This window comes from Asterias amurensis, chromosome 16 (assembly GCF_032118995.1).
Source record: "Asterias amurensis chromosome 16, ASM3211899v1".
In the NCBI taxonomy this organism is placed as follows: Eukaryota; Metazoa; Echinodermata; class Asteroidea; order Forcipulatida; family Asteriidae; genus Asterias; species Asterias amurensis.
Window position 1 is genome coordinate 16,190,674 of NC_092663.1, and position 18,943 is coordinate 16,209,616.

Below are 18,943 nucleotides of genomic sequence, written 5' to 3' on the forward strand. Positions count from 1 at the left end.
TTATACACATGATCTTCCCTAATAATAAGATAAGAACAAAAGTTCAAACAATGACAATTTTTTAAAGTAACAAAAACGTCTTTGGAAATTTGCTTTTATATGGAATTTAGACTATTAATAAGTCTTGACTTTTCAAAATTGTCTGGAAGTTTTCTCAAGTTTTATCTGATGTTTAGGGGTGCATTATCTCAGTTATTCAACCAGTCCATAACTTGATTATCGTGTGCTGTTGGTTTCGGTAATGGAGTTTGGCCGATCCTCCACCGCCAAATAGGGTGGTTTGCTGGCGGTTCTCTGGGGTCCACCGACGCGCTGTAAGCTGGGTGGAGATCACCGTCTCGGACGATTAATGACGGTACGATGGAGAAAGAATCATGGAGCTTGAAGAGTGACATGGTTACTGGAAGAAGGTGTGGCTTCTTCTCGATGTTGGTCGATCTTTTTGTCTCTTTGTGTAATCTTTTCTTGGACGATTTTTTGGATCGCAGACCTCTGTGTGACCTTGGTTTGTTTCCATGACTTGTCTCTTTCTTGAGTTGTTTGATTTGTGCGTTTATTGACTCCAAAGCTCTCTCTAAAACCTTCACCGCTTTCTGAGGATCGGTTGGTAATCGAAGAGTTTTTCCGGGGTGAGGTGGGTTCGATTTGGAATGTTCCTTGGAAGAATTTTCTCTGCTTTTCTTCCGTTTGGTTTTATGATGATGTTGATGTGAGGTTTTCTTTTTACGATGTTCGGTGAACTCCCCTTTAAGTTTCTTTGACTTGCGCCGTTGATGATGCTTTGTCTTTGACGCTCCGAGCACTTTCTTATTGTTTTCTGGTTTAGGCGGGAAAAACTTTTCAGCTGCTTTGTGTTTCTTATCTGGAAGACAATCCCCGATGCTTTGCCACTCCTCAATATTGTTATTGTTGTAGTTTGATGACGATGAAAGTTCAAAGGCTGATTTAGTATCTGCTTGTTGTGTGCAAGTCGGTCCATTGATTTTAGATTTCTTGACGCCGCCATTTTGGATAGATTCGTGGCACTGGGAATTCTCCGAAACAGTCCACGTTCTGCGCCGTATTTTGATGACAAGAGGCTTGTCTCTCGAGTTGGAATCCAGCGTCTTCCCCGGGCTATCCGCATCCGAACTTCGCTGGTGAGAAATCAGAGCTACCTTGGGCTTGTTTACAGAAAGTGGAAGGAGTAGGTCATCCCGAGAGATGTTTTTCAAAGCTAAATTGTTTTGACGGAAGGAATTGTCACTTTGAGTTTCATCAGGTAACGGAGTCGTATGTTGTTTAGCATCGACGCCATCAAAATTTCCACTTCGCTGGGAATTGTTCGCTGTTGAAAATTTCTCCCCCAGATGTTCATTATTTTGCGAAAGAAATGCACATTTTGGCGAGTCGTTATTGGATACGTCTGACGAATGTGACAAATTAGAGTCGATTTCCAAACTTGAAATATCGGTTTCGCTGTCGCTTGAAATGTCATTTTCTCTGGTGTCAGTCATGTAGACGCCAAGACGTTTCTGGAAGCCATTGACAAATTTAACGGGCGGGTGGGAAGCTTGCTGCTCGAGCTCGGCCGTGCTGCACGGCGTAAGCTCTTGACAGTGTCTTGCCATGGCGTCCGCTGCTGTCTTGCTCACCGGGACTTTCGTTCGTTGTCGGCTCGAGAATTCACGAGGCTTTGCTGTGCAGCCGCACTGTGTGTTAATCATGTGCACTGTGCTAGATTTATGCTCGCTGTTCTGTCCTAGTGCCATATGAGAACGTTTTGTTAACAATCCTACTCTGTTATCAGTGTCAGCGACGTGGTTCACTGTCCGACCTACAACCGACCGCCATCTTGTGTGTGTGTAAAATTGTCATAGAACAGCCCCCCGTGATAATGTCAATAATGCAAACGCAGAACACCGACAGCACGTACCGTTATGTTTTTGAAAAAAAAACAGGGTTTTAACTTTGCCATGCTGTGTAACCCATGTGTTGTCAATGGAAGTACACAAACAGCCACTCGCACCCGACTATCAAATAAACCAAGTGCCAAAATAACCGTTTCCATTCGTCTCTTGATTGTGGTTACACATGACCGCAAGTTTCTTGTCTTACGTAAATTATTTCAAAAAACTAGATATCACACTCCGAGGGTTCGCCCAGCCTCATTCTGTCTGCGTGTACGACCATAGGCTGCACACGTTACCCATAAACCTGGCTGGCAAGGTATACACACGGACGCCAAATTTTTACAAATTCAAAACCTGAATTTGTTACGACATGACTTCCCTCAGTTATGATAAAGATTTTGGCAGAAAATATCACTCGGTCGTGTTAAGTGAAACCGAATTAACAACGCCACTTCTGTAGGTAACCTACATGTAACGCACATTATGCACATTTACAACACATACACAACACCTTGGTCTGGCCGGGCCCGGGTGGTTGGGTTATACACGAGAAGGTTTAGCCAAAACAATCTGTATAAAACACAAAACCTGTCGTTTTCTGTTAGCAAAATTCTACTGCATACTCTATATCTTACTTTTTGATATGAACCAAACAATCACATAATATATGAAGAAATGCAAACACAAACATTCGAAGAAATCAAAGGGCTGAGAAATACTCGTTTTAAGCTGCTATTATGAACAGTTTTATTACGATAACTTGTCTTTTTTGTAGCTCATGCCACGGCCAAATCACACACACATTGTGTTTGTGTTATAAGTGGCGATTATGTACGTATTCCGCAAGCAACCCATGTCAAATGATTTCAATTTTTACATGACTGAGAGATATAAGAAGTGGATTAAAACCTACAACCGGGCTTGCAATATGCAACTGCTAAGTGTTGCATGGTGCTGCACTGCATGCACTGTGCACACTCTGCAAAAACACAGGGACCTGAGAATTGAACAACCAAAACCCCGATGACCCCGCCCACAATTAGTATGCACACTTTTTGGCCAGGAAAGGGGTGGGGTCGGGTCTGGCGGGGTTGGGGTGGGTGTGGTTGCCAACCGTATGTGCTGGACATAACCCTTTTTGCTGGGTATCACGGGTTTGAGAGGTAGAGGGGTTGGTCCATTCTCTATGGTTGAGGTGAAACCAAACATTTTATCATTAGGAAAACAATTCTTCGGACGAGGGGGGGGGGGGGGCAGTCTGGGGATATGACCTAATTTTTATGTTATGTTTATGGTGGTGGGGCTATTCCTGTATCGGGTCATTCATTAGGAATTAACCTCACGGGGCAAGATAGGGTGGGGTAGAGATTGTTGAGGGGGCTGAATTCATTGAAATTCTATGAAAGTATTTGTAAAATCATGACAAGATTGTGAGTTGTTTATTTAAAGGCGGAGAAAGAACTAGAAATAAAAAGGGGGTGGGGGGAAAGAGATTGCACCTTTAATAATACCCCAAAGTATACGTTGAGGGCGCTATTTCAAATTTGTGGTCCCGAAGAAAACTGGTACCCGCGTTTATTTCCGTCGAAGCATCCACACCACTCAGCGACTGATAGCGATGTTAACCAGTGTCGCCATATTGCCAACATGTCAGCCTCCTGCAGACGACGTTTGCATTCGCAAAATGTATCTTTTTGTACCATTTTGTGTGTTCTAATTTGTCTTGTGTCAAGTACAAGAGCATATGATAATGAAGATTTTGAGTTGTTTGATCTGGTGGAGGAAGTTCAAGGGAATTTCTATGAGCTCCTTGGTGTTGAAAGTGTAAGTGCTGCATCGGATGATAATAATAATAAAATCTTGTCAATGATCATGATGGTCTGTTCATTTTACAATCAATCAAATCAAGATTGGTCCACCATGCTGAACCCGAAGTCCGAACTGAATGTTTGGTCCACATGGACGTGGTCATACTATAATGAAAGTGACAAAATATAATGGGGAAAACTTTCCGTATCCAGCCACTACCTTTTTTATAATTTGCTATCTCATTCTCATTTATGATTTGATTGATTGAGTAAAATAGTATTCAAGAAACTTTTTTATTTTATCAATACAACTTATTAAACAAATAACAAAATGGTGGCTTGATTGATACGGAAACTAGATAACTTTCCATATGTTGCCTCCAATGCAGAAATGCTGCGGAAAATCTGTCCAAGTCTAACCCTTGCAACCACTATTGAACTAATTTTTACAAAAAGGTCTCATTTGATTGAGTAAAAATGTATTAATATATTTAATAATGAAAAAGTGGTGGCATCTCTGTTCAGTGCTTGACCTGCCTGACTAGTTTTAAAAGCAAAGAATAGTGATTGCATTTGCAAGCGCATTATTATTTTGCCCTGACGAAAAGTCTGTGAGCTTACACCATGTGTATACAACACTGTGTGTACATTAGGTCAGCCCTTGTAATTCTGTTCATACTGTTTTTCCCAAGTACCAAATATAATTCCTGTTATTATTTTGATGCTTTTACAGACCGCTACTTCATCAGAGATCCGCAAGGCTTACAGGAAGCAGTCTCTTCTTCTACATCCAGACAAGAATAAAGAAGAAAATGCAGAGGAAAAGTTTAGACAGGTAGGCCCTATGGACAATAATAAATATAACGACAAATAACTTGTGCCTTACTGGGGCCCGATCTCATAGAACCAGCTTTAGCAGAAAGTATTGCTTAACAATTTTCTGCTTAAAGCCATTGGACACTTTCGGAACAGGAAAAAAAAAAGTTCACTGATTTACAAATAACCTACAGGGTTTGTCAGAAGGTAATGGTGAAAGACTTCTCTTGAAATATTGTTCCATGAAATGCTTTACTTTTTGAGAAAACATTAAGATTAAAACAATTATCGAATTACGGATTTATTTCAAACACATGTCATGACACGGCAAAACGTGCGTAAACAAGGGTGGGTTTTCCCGTTATTTTCTCCCGACTCCGATGACCGATATTCTGGTAAGCATAATTTTGTTGTGCTTGGCAAATTTTTGGTGCTTATAAGCAGCTCTCTGAAATTGGGTTTAGATATTACATCAATTTGGTTGTTCTTTATTTTATTTATAATCGGGCCTGATGCCTCCGAACTTCGTGTTTGAAAGGATGCAAGGCACCGAGGCATTTTCTCCAATTGGTAAAGGACACCTCTATGCCGAGGAAACTACATTTTATTTGGACATTTCAAGGGGGTATCAGGGGCTAAGAAGCAATCGCCTAAATTGTAGTTGTTAAGTGTCTGGCAGGCATATTTTTGATTGTGTTTTTTTCTTTGTCAAATTCAGTTGGTGGCTGTTGCTGAAATTCTTAAAAATCAAGATATGCGACAAAGGTAAGAATTGTTTATTCTGTGTAGCAGCAAAAACACTTTTGAATTACACCATTGCAAAATTTAATAATGGCTTATACCTGATATAAAAATTATGAATATTTATAATGAAAGGTTCATAAAAACAGGATTAAATATACACACAAAACACATAATTAAGAATTATTGTTAAAGGCAGTGGACACTATTGGTAATTGTCAAAGACTAGCCTTCACAGTTGGTGTATCTCAACATATGCATAAAATAACAAACCTGTGAAAGTTTGAGCTCAATCGGTCATCGAACTTGCGAGATAATAATGAAAGAGAAAAACACCCATGTCACACGAAGTTGTGTGGGTTTAGCTGGTTGATTTCGATGGTTGAATCTGAGGTCTCGAAATCAAATTCGTGGAAAATTACTTCTTTCTAGAAAGCTATGGCACTTCAGAGGGAGCCGTTTCTCACAATGTTTCATACCATCAACCTCTCCCCATTACTCATCACCAAGAAAGGTTTTATGCTGATAATTATTTTGAGTAATTACCAATAGTGTCCACTGCATTTAAGCGTAGTTAAAACAGGGTTATGGGGCTGTTTTTATTTATTTCTGTTCGGCAAAGATGGATAGCAAGTTGGGTGGAGTTACGAAGATTATTGGATCGACATGAGGAAGCCATTCTCTGTACACCGAAGAGTCAAGAAACTTTACCTTTTTTGTATGCTTTGTATTAAAGACACTGCCAGACACTATTGGTAATTGTCAAAGACCAGTCTTCTCACTTGGTGTATCTCAACACATGCATAAAATAACAAACCTGTGAAAATTTGAGCTCGATTGGTCGTCGAAGTTGCGAGATAACTATGAAAGAAAAAAACACCTTTGTCACACGAGGTTATGTGCTTTCAGATGCTTAATTTCGAAACTAGAGGTCTCGAAATCAAAATTGTGGAAAATTACTTCTTTCTCAAAAACTTTGTTACTTCAGAGGGAGCCGTTTCTCACAATGTTTCATACTATCAACCTCTCCCCATTACGCGTTACCAAGTGAGGTTTTATGCTAATAATTATTTTGAGTAATTACCAATAGTGTCCACTGCCTTTAATAGTTTATTATCTGTTCCTCTCTCTTCCTTATTAAGATACAACCATATTCTGGAGCATGGTCTCCCTGATTGGCGGGAGCCAGTGTTCTATTACCGACGAGTTCGTAAGATGGGTCTGGTTGAGCTGGGGATACTACTCTTCATCATCCTTACTGTCGGACATTACATCGTCTTGTGGTCTATCTATTGGGAAAGACTTCTGGATTTGGTAAAGACAAAACAGAAAACACATTTGCGTTTTAAAAATTACATTATTGACTTTCCCACTCTCTCTCTAACCATTCCTTACTGTAACGTACAGTACAAAGTCAACCCTCCTACTGTATGACCATTCCCTAGCATCCACTATGGTTTGGAATGGTAGATAAACTAAGCCATCCTGTGATATGATGTGTTTTGAGAGCATCTACACAGTACACAGTCAACCTTCCTACTGTCTGACCATTCCCTAGCATTCACTGTAGTTTAGAATTATAGATAAACTGGTATGTGTTGAATACATCTACATAGTACACAGTCAACCCTCCTACTGTCTGGCCATTCAATATCATCCACAGTGGTTTGGAGTGAAACTATGCACGCCTGCAATATGGTGTGTTTTCAATGTATCTATATACAGTGTCTACACTGTACACAGTCAACCCTCCTACTGTTTGACCATTCCCTATTCTATTTGGCATTGGTCATACTTGCTAAGTGAGCTATTACTATCTTGTGTAAACAAAAACATTGTTCACCAATAATTTTGTTTTCTTGTTATTTCTTAATTGCAGGAATCAATCATCCCAAAAAAGAAAAAGAAATCCAAGAAGTCCAACAGGCAAGCTGCGGGAACCACCATCCCCCAAGACAACGAAGAGATCCTTGCTCAAGACAACCCAGTAGATGACCCCTTCATGCCAGTCAAGCCTTTACTAAGCGACGCACTCCCCTGTAAGCTCTATCGCCTTGTTCTCTCAACCATCATCTCAGCGCCCTCGACATTCCTGAGCGTCAAATCTGAAATTGAGATGTGGAGAGAGAGAAGGAAACGGATGAAGGAGGAAGCGGAGGCGGAGTTAGAGGAGGAGGAGGAGGAGGATGAAGGGAAAGAGAAAGTCAAGAAGAGGAGGAGGGTGGATCTACCGTTGTATGAGTACGAGCCAAGCACAGCAGAACCAGTTACTTATACTCCAGCAGAAACGATTTCAGAAAACACAAACAGAGCACAACAAACTAAGGTATTTGAAGCCGCCTTCGGGTCGATTTTGTGATGGCACATAAACAATTGGCAGCTGACTTTTTTGGGGATAAAGCTGTGCCTGAGCGAAGACTTTTGGAAACATATCAGTTGACGATTGAGATTGACAGTGTTGAGATACAGCATCAGTCGCTGTCAGAAAAAAATAAACATTCGCAACTGTAGACAAATTTCTACTTCTGCGACGTGTTTTAACAGGCAGGAATCAATCAGTATGAGGTTACAAATGCTGTACACATTGGCTTTCTCTGAAAGGTTCAAGGCTTTTAAAAGCAGTTTTTTTTTTCCAAAGGAAAATTAAATGACTTGTATTTTCGTTTGTATTTGTATTTATTGTGCAAACCAACAGCGACCAATGACAGGAAAGGGAAATATAAAAATAATAAATGAATCTTTAAATTTACAGATAAAAGACTAAATGCATTAATGTTCAAGAATTGAGTTAAGAAAAAGATGAAACATGGCAAGAGTTCTACCCTAACCCTTACTGATACCTCCTTTTAGGCTGGAGAATGGAGCCAAGATGAAGTGACCAAACTGATACGTGTTATGGCCAGGTTTCCTGGTGGCACAACGGCAAGATGGGAGAAGATTGCGGATGAGATATTCAGACCAGTAGATGAGGTAGGAGAACTAGCCCTAATTACCCCAATCTTTTCAATATTATCCGGCTGGGTCACAACTGGCTCCAAACCCTCTGAGTTTAGATAGCTCTAAGGTCCTTGCCAATCGAGGCAAATTTTGCAGGCAACTTGGAGGCAACCAGTGCAGTTCATGCCACAGGACCATCTTGGTAGCACTTGAGGGTTTTTTCAGACATAGTCTTATGCTCCCCTAGAAAAATATATGAACTTTCAAATGTAATGATGCTTTTTCTTCTCAGAGATTGTCTGAAAATAGCTGCCTGTAAATTGCCCAGTGTAACATGACCCTTGAAAGACATGTTGGACTTTAACATTTGCATGGTGGGAGTACAATCGCGTGACGTTTGCTGTGCACCATGTGTAAAATCTCTTTTGAGAAGTTGTGGTTCTGAGAAGAGGAGTGGTCAATGCACTTGTTCTATTGCAACTCAAAGAAAATTAACACATGGTGTCACCTCAAACATCCTTGGAGTTTGAAGGTTTTGTCTTAAGAATCTTTCTTTTGTACCATTTGCTCAAACTGAATCAAATATGAAGTAAGTAAGGCTTGCGGTGACACCATGTAAGAAATCTCTTTTGTGAGTAGTCGTGGCTCTGAGAAGAGCCGGTTTCTGGTTGGCATTTCGATCAGTTTTCCTCTGATCGTCTTATGAGAACAAGAAAATAATGTGTGAACATTTTGTTGGTAAGATTTTTTGTTGTTTGAAATGCTTCAGGTTATCAAGAAGGCTAAACAGATTAAGTCTGGAGGGTACGTGGTCAGTGTACAGGCTGCAACTCAAGGTAAGAGTTTTTTCTGCGCAAGAGTTTTTTCTGCGCCTTGAACACCCAGCGCGGGCGTGTCTCCTTGCGGTCCCGTCGCGTTTGTGCCAGAAGCATCACCCGTGCGCCCTCTAGTTCTTATATATAACTCTATGGCGTAGTGGTATCTTTCCTCGCCTTTCACCTCTAGGACCTTGGTTCGAATCACGCCAGTGGCCCTACGTGGACTGGACTCGGTTTTCATTCCCAACCTAAATGGGTTCCATTGGGTTCTTGGCTAGTACAGTGATTAAGTTTGCTTTTCTGAGAGTCCTTGGCTTCACAGCCAGAATAAATAAATATTAACTAAAACTTGATTTCCTAAATTATCTTTAGGTATTACTGGAGCTGTAAAGCACTCAGTAAGCAGTAAAACAGGCAAAACCTTCACTGATGATGACATAACGACATCAGAACCTATCGCACAAAAGGACAACACCAGCAACAAGCAAACCAAAAGGAAACCGAAAGTTGTAAACCAATCCAAGGCAGTGGATAGAACGTTGCTCATAACAGAAGCTTCAACTAATGGGACATCAGAACCGAGAAAGACGCCCCAAGAGCTCAGACAGAGCCAAGATGATGGGGAGGATGTGTTAGTACAAGGAGGTGTTGAGACGTGCAGTTGGACTCAAAGACAGCAGAAGATCTTTGAGAAAGCTTTGTCCATTTACACCAAAGGAACATCAGAAAGATGGGAGAAGGTTGCGGATGCAGTACCGGGAAAGACAAAAGTAAGCTTTGTTGAAATTGTGCTTTGAGATTTCTTGTAGCTCAGAACTTTATCGCGACCAGAAATATTTCTGTTACAAGACCCACAACTTCTTACTTTAATTCATGTATTTGCTGAACTTAAAGGAAGTTTAGAATTCTAAAACTGAAGTTTAAGAAAGACTTTAGTAGTAAATTTTCTGGTACAACCATGTATAAAACTCTTTTGGGAGATGTGCTGATGTGGCCTTGACGTTCAAACACAGGCCTGTATGCTTTTGTTTTTTGATATGGCAAGGGCTTCAAGGCATTTTCTTCTTTTGCCTGAATGTAAATTTAACATCTGAATGTAAATTTAACATCTGAATGTAAATTTAACATCTGAATGTAAATTTAACATCTGAATGTAAATTAAACAACTATTAGATTTTCTTCTTGGTTAAATGGCACCCTATGAGGAAATTGTTAAAGGAACACGTTGCCTTTGATCGGTTGAGTTGGTCTTTAAAAAGCGTTTGCAAGCGTTTGTTATAAAATGCATATGGTGAGAAAGATGTCAAAGTAGAATACAGTAATCCACACAAACATGCCTCGAAAATGCACGTTTTTTCTTTCACTAACTTCGACTAACACGGTCGGCCATTTATGGGAGTCAACTTTTTGACTCCCATAAATGGCCGACCGTGTTAGTTCGCAAAGTAAAAGGAAATTCACGCAATTTCGAGGCAAATTTGTGTGGATCATTGTAGTCTACTTTTAAAAGATCTTTCTATCCATATGCATTTTATAACAAACGGTTACAAACGTTTTTTAAAGACCAACTCGTCCGATCCAAGGCAATGTGTTCCTTTAACTTCTACCGTAGCATTTCAAGTGCACCAGGGGGCATGGAGGCAATTGCATTCGTTGTCCCCGTTAAGTATCAATAGGCCTGCAAACAGTAAACTTTGCTCGTCTTCAGGAGAGTGCAAAACTATTTTTGGAAAAACTGCAAATTGCACCTTGTAAAATGTCATGTGGTCTCTCATTAAAAGTGAGCTTAGTACTCTATGTCCGTTCCTGAATTGGTAGCTACAGCTATGGCTGTAGCTAAATTTCTGCATTGCCAAGATTTTTACAGCTTTCTATTATTTATATTTTCAGGAGGAGTGTTTGTTGAGGTATAAAGAATTAGTGGAGACCATTCGAAGAAAGAAGCAAGCTACAGTTCAGCCGAAAGGAAGTTAACAGTTATCAAACTTTACTGTCATCCCTAAACCATCAGGTTGAAGACATTGTAGGGTTTAGTTGTAGGAGGAAAACCCCAACTGTGGAAAACCCACACAATCTGGGCCCAATTTCAAAGAGCTGCGTAACAATTTTCTGCTTAGCAGGAATGAGCAGGATACCAGTCACAAATTGTACATGTGACATGATAGTTTGGCTGGTAACCTTATTTTGGTAAGCATAATTTTGTTGTGCTTATCTGCTTTTGTGCTTAAGCAGCTCTATGAAATTGTGTTCAGGTAGAGACTGAAAACCCAATCTGTAATCAAAGTTCCATTCTGAGTTGGGATTCGAACCAGGGTCCAAGGCACATAGGTGAAAGACAGAGAAGACTAGAAACTAACCAAACATAAATATTGAACTATATTTTCTAAAGATAGAAACATGTTTACATCAAAATAAAATGTACCCATAACATTTATTTATTGTAACCATATTATGGGGGAGGGGATGCAAATTGTAATCCATGCTCTTTATGCAGAAAACAGTTTATATTATTTATTCTTCCAGGGTCATCTAAAGAATTAGTAATTTGGACTTTGTTAAATTAGAAAAATATATGTATGATAATAGTTTTTACAAATTGTTATTGGTCTCATAGTTGTGTCGTTAGACTAAGGACTGAAGCTCAAAAGTCTTCAAGAAAAGTGAGAATGGTGCTTCCTAAGGTTCTTGTCACACAAGGGCCAATTTCAAGAACAATCAAGATTGGTTTTAACTGTGTATCAATCTTAATTGCTAAGCAAAGTGTGGTGTCACAATACAAATATGGTGATACTAACAACTCATTTTAAGATGAATCTTAGCTTTGTGAAAACGTGCCGGGCAACTTTTGGGGGCAACCAACTGCAGTGCATACTAAAGGACAACTTTGGTAGCACAGAAGTAAATTTTCAAACATGCCTCATGATCCCCAAGAATAATTAAGTGAACATTTGAATGTGACTGCCTTCTCTTCTTTGATATTGCCGGAAACTGGTTGCCTGTCTCATGTGACATTGGCTTAAGTGAAGCTGAAAAGGGTTAACAAAACCAGTGATGAATCAGTATTTGTTGCAGAATATTGTTGACAATTTGTTTTTGTTTTGATGGATATTTATTTCCTTGTTATGGTTTCAAAACTAAGTCGCCCTTTATCCTGCAGTATCATAAAAAAGATATTTAACCTTAGCCAGTGGCTTACTAAGCTGAGTTTTTCTTAAAGGTTACTCTACTTTGGGCCTACTCTTGCCATAAATTCCAGACTTAATGACCCATGTTTGCAATAAAACTGCAATAAGATTTGAGAAAATGTCATGTACCCTTAGTGTGCAGTAGCAGTCTGCACTAATTACATCCTTTCCTCAAAATATGCGAGACGAACATTCCACTCGTGATCGACGCTCCAGCCGAACCGCAGTATATAGACGAGTAAACATATACTCTGGGCATGAACATAAGTTCGGGAATAATTGGATCTATCTATCTATCTTCATAACGATGACTAGATCAAGCTAGGCAAAACGTTGAGACCAACCCAAGAATTGACTCCGCGGTAGTACAGTTAATTACAATCCTTTAAGCTAAAGTAGCAGTCCCAGCCTATTTCTTTACCATCCGCCCAGGTAATAGTAAATAAGCAGGACAGTTCTTTCCAGAACTGAGAAGTCTCTGAACACCCGAACAATCTACTCCGAGGTAGTAGAATTAAGCAAGACAGTTCTCCAAGAACAAACTCTACCTAGCAAGTAGATACACACTTGGTGTTACCGCAAACCAAACATAAAGCAAGACAGTTCTCCAAGAACAAACTCTACCTAGCAAGTAGATACACACATGGTGTTACCGCAAACCAATAATAAGAATGTGTTGTCTAGCTTTTCAGTAATTGAGCTTCTATTTTTAAGCAATAGTGTGGAGTGCCCTTTTCTTGGTTCCAAAAGCAAATCTGACATTTTAAGAAACAATCCTGCCCAGGGCACAACTACACAGAGCTGCTTTAGCACAACAATTAACTAAGCACACTAAAACTATGCTTACCAAAGTAGGGTTATCAGCCAAAATGGCATTCCACATGCAGCATTTGTGATTGGTGATACTTGCTAAGCAAACAGCTGTTGTTGCTTAAGCAGCTTTATGAAATATGATAAATCCTAGATCAGTTAGTTACAAAATTATTTGTTTTCTCATTACAAATCTACTCAAAACCATTTTACTGACTGTCAAACTCACATTATTTATGACAATAAATTTAAACATTATTTTTAATTTCGAAGTAATACCAATCAAAATCCAATACAAATTATTCAATAACTTTGTTTTTGTTGCATTAAAATTGCCTTATTTAATTAGTTATTAAATGAATCAAAATAAAACAAAACTTTTCTGACAAATTGAGTGTTTATTGAAGTCTTTTATTGCAGGAAGGCTATCTTCTAATGAATTTTTTATAGTGACATTATGTTGGGAAGTTGAATGTGAGCACATCTTAAATTTTGAGTATTTTGGATTTATCAAAAACATTAGTAAAACTGTCCTCATACAACAGATATTTTTCATAATTTTTCAGGAGGATAAATTATACAAAGGACCAATTTGTAAATTTGTATAATATATGAAAACAAAAAATACCAAAATCTACTGATGGATTGAGGTTACATTGTGTAGGATAAACCATTTGTTTGTGATTTGTATAATTACGTCTCCACTAAAGACTAGAAGAACAAAACTTTTAAAAACAAAGTGGTCTATGGAGGTAGAGGTCTACCTCGATCCATGAGTGGTCCTATTTCGTAATCATGATAAACAAACAAATGCATAAATAAACACTAAATATCCAGGTCGAAACTATTTCAAACCCTAAACCCAACACATATTTTGATGTGATATGACCTCCATGGATTAAAACAGGCTGGAGATAAATTTGATGTTTTTCTTTAAATTTACACAACAAATTCTGCTGTTGAACAGCAGAGTTTCCCTGAATTACCAAATCGCCCCGTATTACTTATGTGTATTTCAGATCTATACTCGCCCCACCGGTGCCTAATGTAATAACTCGCCCCCATGTTTTCACCGGTACCCTGCTTTGCAAGGGTTAGTGTGCGACTTTATAATACGGAACCAGCCAATGTTTACCACACATGCACTCGGTGCTTGTATACATTTTTTACTGCACAGTGTAGTAAATTTTGACAATCGTCAAAACTCAAAAGTCAGCTGTCAGTTCTCCGGATAAACACTTTATCTTCACAGATTGGGAAAAATGTTAAATTAAAATGACGTGACGTCTTCGTGACAAGATGGATATTTCCCTCTTTCTTCTGGTCATTCTTTTGGCCACACCAAGTCCATCTTTGAGCGAACCATCTGGAAAATTGGGTGAGTAAAAACAAGTGGAAATGTTGGGAAATGGCATAGGCTTTACACGCGCGAAATTATTCAGATTCAATTTTATTGCAGGAAAGTTAATTCATGGAGATGGGAACCTCCATGGTTAATTTATGATCATATCTCATAAGCCTATATGTGTAACATCAAAAATTAATTATAACATTAACAGTTCTTGGAAGTGTGTTGTGTTAAATTAATTTAGTAATTAGGAGTTTTGTTTTGTTGTGCCTGCTTTATTAATTTATTGTCCGTTGTGCATAATCATGATAATTTAATTAAATAAAAATTAAACCCAAGTAAGCTGTCCTGTGTGTGTACCGAGTTTTAATACTGAGAGTGAGACTCAATCTTGGCCTTATATATATGTTTTTGCTTGGCCAATCAGTTGGCTGTTTATTTGCGATTTGCCAGTTTTTGCATACACGTATGTATTTATAATTTAAATGTTTGCGATAATCGTAAGATCCTGATGATTACCGCGACTAGTTAAATAAAAATCGCTACGACGGAAAAGGAAAATTTATGATTCTATTAATTAGTTTGGACTAAATTTTATGGGACGTGCCGAGAGTTGGCTGACTGTTCTACAGGCATGACAGTTGTCATTTAGGTGTTGTGTATATTTATAAAATAACTAAACCAGTCAATTGTTTTTTATTGCAATCCACGGTTAAGAGTATCACAAAGCTTGTCAAAATTAGTAATAAAGATATTAAGGGAATCAAAATTCACTTGCAATTAACTCAATTCTTTTTTAATAACTAGTTCAATGGCGATGTTCACAACCCTTGGTCCTTCTGAAGAAGGGTGATTCGAGGGTTACGATGAACTGATAAATCAACAGGTTGAAATTTGCCAAATTTGTTTTCTCTTCCCCCCCCCAATATTTGTACATATTTTCAATTAGAATATTTTAAAGTACCCCCCCCCCAAACAAAAAAGAGACAAGCAAAAGCAAATAGAAACGAACATCTCAAATTTGTTGTTAAAACTTAATTATTTCATTCAATTAATTTCTCTGTCCATTGAGCCGAAAACACAATGAAACACAACAGTGGATGCCTCTCCATGCCATAATCTTCTTCTTGCAATAAAAGGTCAAATGCCTGGAATCCCTGGATTACATAATAACCCAGCCCAACCCAAAGAGAGATTTAAGCATCTGACCACTGACCATCCTCTTTGTGTTGCTGAAATGAAGCGCTGCAGTGAGTTCATCATGCTCTGTTTATGCTAAATAGCGGTCCTTGCGACCTCTGTTCCGGTCATCAAATACGACATAAAAATATCAAAGTCACAGCTTCGGACATGCATCCAAGAAAAACTTTGCTTTTCAACATAACATGCAGTGTCAACTTGTTTTAAGCTCCAGAACATGATCGTATGTCACTCTTAAGAATATGTTTTTTTTAGGTACTTTTAAGAAGAAGAAAAAAAAATAGAAAAAACAAAATTATAAGAAACAAATTTAAATTTATATAGCCTCCATGTTAACACAGACAACTTCCCCTACACAAAATAAAATAAAAATTAAATAATTTAAATAAATAAAACAAAATAACAAAACATAAGAAAATGCTGATTTTATTATTTTCACAGAATCCTGAAAAGTGTTTATATTCTTTCTGCAAGATCCTGATTTTGACAAAGTTTTCCTCTGAAAAAATGACCAAACATACCTTAATGTTGTTTAAGTCGTCCGTTTCCTTAATGTTTATAAAATTAAATTTCCCAAATTTCTTAACCTGGGCCATCCATTTTCATATTCTTCTTATTTCCAATGTTTTGGCAACACTTTTCAGTTAAAATATCTTTGTGCACAGCCACAATCATGGGGTAGTCATTTCTTTTCATCTCATTTAATATAAATATGATTGACGTGAATACTGTGCTTTTGTACAAGTATGTACATTTAGTTATTTATCACATTTGCCAGGTTGCCCATTTTTTTGCATTGCCGAAACAACTTCACTTGTTTTCATTGGGCCCTGAATCTACAAGATCACCATCTCTACAAAAACAATATTAACTCATAATTCATACATTTATCTTGATAAAACAAACATAATGTATCCATTTATCCCATGATCATGTCAGTGTCACCATAGAGACAGCACTAGTCTAACTGACTAATTGCTGAGAGTATATTTGGGCAAAAACCCTTGAAAAAAAAACTTTCTGAGGAAAAACACATTGGAAATTCTCATCGGCTCCAATTTGTATGACAACCAAATAGTCAATCGGTACACAAAGTTCTCTCAATGCAGTGTAATTTGTCCAATACGCGTGAATTGTGTGCTGATACAAGAACATTTCAGGTGATTTTTTTTTTTTTTTGCTTCTTTATTCACAAAAATAATCAAGATAAAAACCATAGAATGCTCCAGATTGCAAAGTATGACTTCCAAAACCAAGATAAACACCAAGTAGACAACATTCCCAAGAATTTGTTTTTTTCAAAATGGGTTCGGAATGCTCACAGTTTTGAAAAATCCTGGGGAGATTTCTTTCTTTTTATTTCTTCACTAAATGGCAGGCCAACACATTTTTAAAGACAAACGACTGGGCTATGTTTCAAAATTTATGTTTTTCGTCTGAGATTGTTTTGATTTAGTTTTCGTTGTAAGAAAAAAAAGGAGGCAGTCTCTTAAAAGGAAGCTTGCTGGGACGCTAAACATTTGCTTGTTTAAGTACAGGTTGACATGAGGTAAATGACCAACCAAAGTATGATCAGCGATAAATGGTTTGCTTTCTTAATGCATGACTTGATCACGTAGGACAGCGTCTTACCTCCTGCAAACTCCTAATCATACACATCACAGGATGTCAGTTCATCAGGACCATGGTGTCGGCCATGCACCGCGGACACAATATGAAATTAATTCCCTCTCGATTGACGTCATTAACATCATTTGTATGCGTTTATTAAGATGCGGCTAGGAAGAATGGGTTCTTGGACATAGTGTAATTACCAGTTTGATTTGTTTACGAAGAATGACTGATGAAAAAAAAAACACTCAATGTGAAAGAAATTCAGAAAAACAACATTCTATAGGTGAAAACAAACCTAATAAACAAATAGTACGTTTTATAATGAATTTTAAGCATATTTCCTTAGCCATGAAAACTGGAATCGGGTGACATTTTTCATAAACATCGTTTGGGTTTTGGAAGAGTTAACTAATTCCCATCCTGTTTTTTTAAAAACCAAAATCATACGAAGGGTTCTTCTATTTTTACAAATTTAATTATACAGGTGAGCTCAAAATAGTTGGTTCTAAACTACATGTACACTGAAAGCATTTTTCTTCAAAAAGATTGTTTTTCATAAACAGACGTTAATTTGAAATTAACCCAGTTAGTTTCCTTTGTGGTATACTAGGCCCCAATTCCTTGATATTTTTAAGTGAGGCTGTATCATAAACTTTAGTGTGATCCCTGGTTTTACGACAGTCATAGGTTGAATGGCTTCTGACTGTGGCAGCTACCAAATAATGTTAAGAAAAAGGACAAAGTTGGGAGACCATCATCATACATGTAGGGCTCTGTAGATACCTCTGTTGGTCATGATGACTGTTAATCTGGAGGTTGTAGGTTCAAGTCTCGCTTTAGCATACTATAGTCATTATTTGTTCAACCCCAAATTATTCTGATGAAAGAAAAAAAATCAAAAGAAAAGAAAACAACCGAGCACAGCAGCTCAATGGTAAATAAATAAAATTAAACGCCAACACGCACCATTCAGTTGCAGTGTGTATTGCTTGTCCATCGTGTTTGCACACTGAGTATTTGTATAAAGTCCATTGGTCATTGATGCAGTGGCCATATTGCTGTACGTCATGCATGAATTGAATTATTATAAGTATTATTGACTGTGTGTGATGGACTGATACTTAGCATTAGAGTGACTGTGGACGGATTAATGAGCAGGCTTTGATTGCAGTCGGATCAATGACTGGTATCGTGTGATCTGTCAACAGCAGGTTTTCAATTAATTGAAATTATAAAATGAAAAAGTTCATCTGAGCGTAACTAGAACTGTCAAGGTTTTAATGGAGAATTTTTTATCATGTACGATGGTTAAAATTACTGTATTTTAATTTATTAGTAACTGGGATAAAAATGTCCAAACCATAGAACTTGTCATAGTGTTAGATGGAGGGATGTCTTTTGGACACCCTTTTTTAATAATGGACACCCTGCATGCCCTGTTTTAACTGTCATTTACATCAATTTTACATACGTGTACGTGTCACCCAGATTTTAAATTTCAACTCAATTTTAAAACCAAATTCTGGCTGAAACCTCGGTTTAGAAAGAGAGAAATCAAGCTTTGATAAAACCTTTGAATCATTGTAAAAATTTGGGGCTATTTAGGAATCTACAAACATATTTTGTAACCACCCTACCCATATACTCTATTCTTTCTCCATGATTCAAACCTTTGGTTTTTTTATTTTAATTAAAAAAAATTTAATTTATTTTAATTTTGCTGTTCATGTTTAGGTTTTGAACTTGTTTTGCTGGAATTGGACATCATATTTTT

At 37.9% G+C, this 18,943-nt stretch overlaps 2 protein-coding genes and 1 long non-coding RNA gene across 3 annotated transcripts in view; 2 read left to right on the top strand and 1 right to left on the bottom strand.

Moving 5' to 3' along the window:
- Nucleotides 1-3,506: 3,506 nt before the first annotated feature.
- LOC139949094 (dnaJ homolog subfamily C member 1-like) lies at nt 3,507-12,828 on the top strand. Its single transcript, XM_071947498.1, has 9 exons — nt 3,507-3,716; nt 4,434-4,535; nt 5,235-5,281; nt 6,400-6,571; nt 7,137-7,583; nt 8,108-8,227; nt 8,964-9,030; nt 9,385-9,782; nt 10,903-12,828. Exons 1-9 carry the CDS (start codon nt 3,540-3,542, stop codon nt 10,984-10,986), a joined length of 1,614 nt encoding a protein of 537 aa, XP_071803599.1. The 5' UTR covers nt 3,507-3,539; the 3' UTR covers nt 10,987-12,828.
- LOC139949095 (uncharacterized) lies at nt 12,146-13,354 on the bottom strand. The gene is made up of 2 exons (XR_011787518.1): nt 12,822-13,354; nt 12,146-12,745 (listed from the first exon to the last, which is right to left on the bottom strand). It is a non-coding gene; the product is annotated as an uncharacterized lncRNA (long non-coding RNA).
- A 634-nt stretch (nt 13,355-13,988) lies between these two features.
- Nucleotides 13,989-18,943, top strand: part of LOC139948757 (receptor-type tyrosine-protein phosphatase N2-like) — a 182,431-nt gene continuing 177,476 nt past the window's right edge. Inside the window, exon 1 of the mRNA XM_071947070.1 lies at nt 13,989-14,385. Within this exon, the coding sequence (XP_071803171.1) occupies nt 14,307-14,385 (79 nt within the window). The 5' untranslated portion in view covers nt 13,989-14,306. The remainder of the gene's footprint in view (nt 14,386-18,943) is intronic.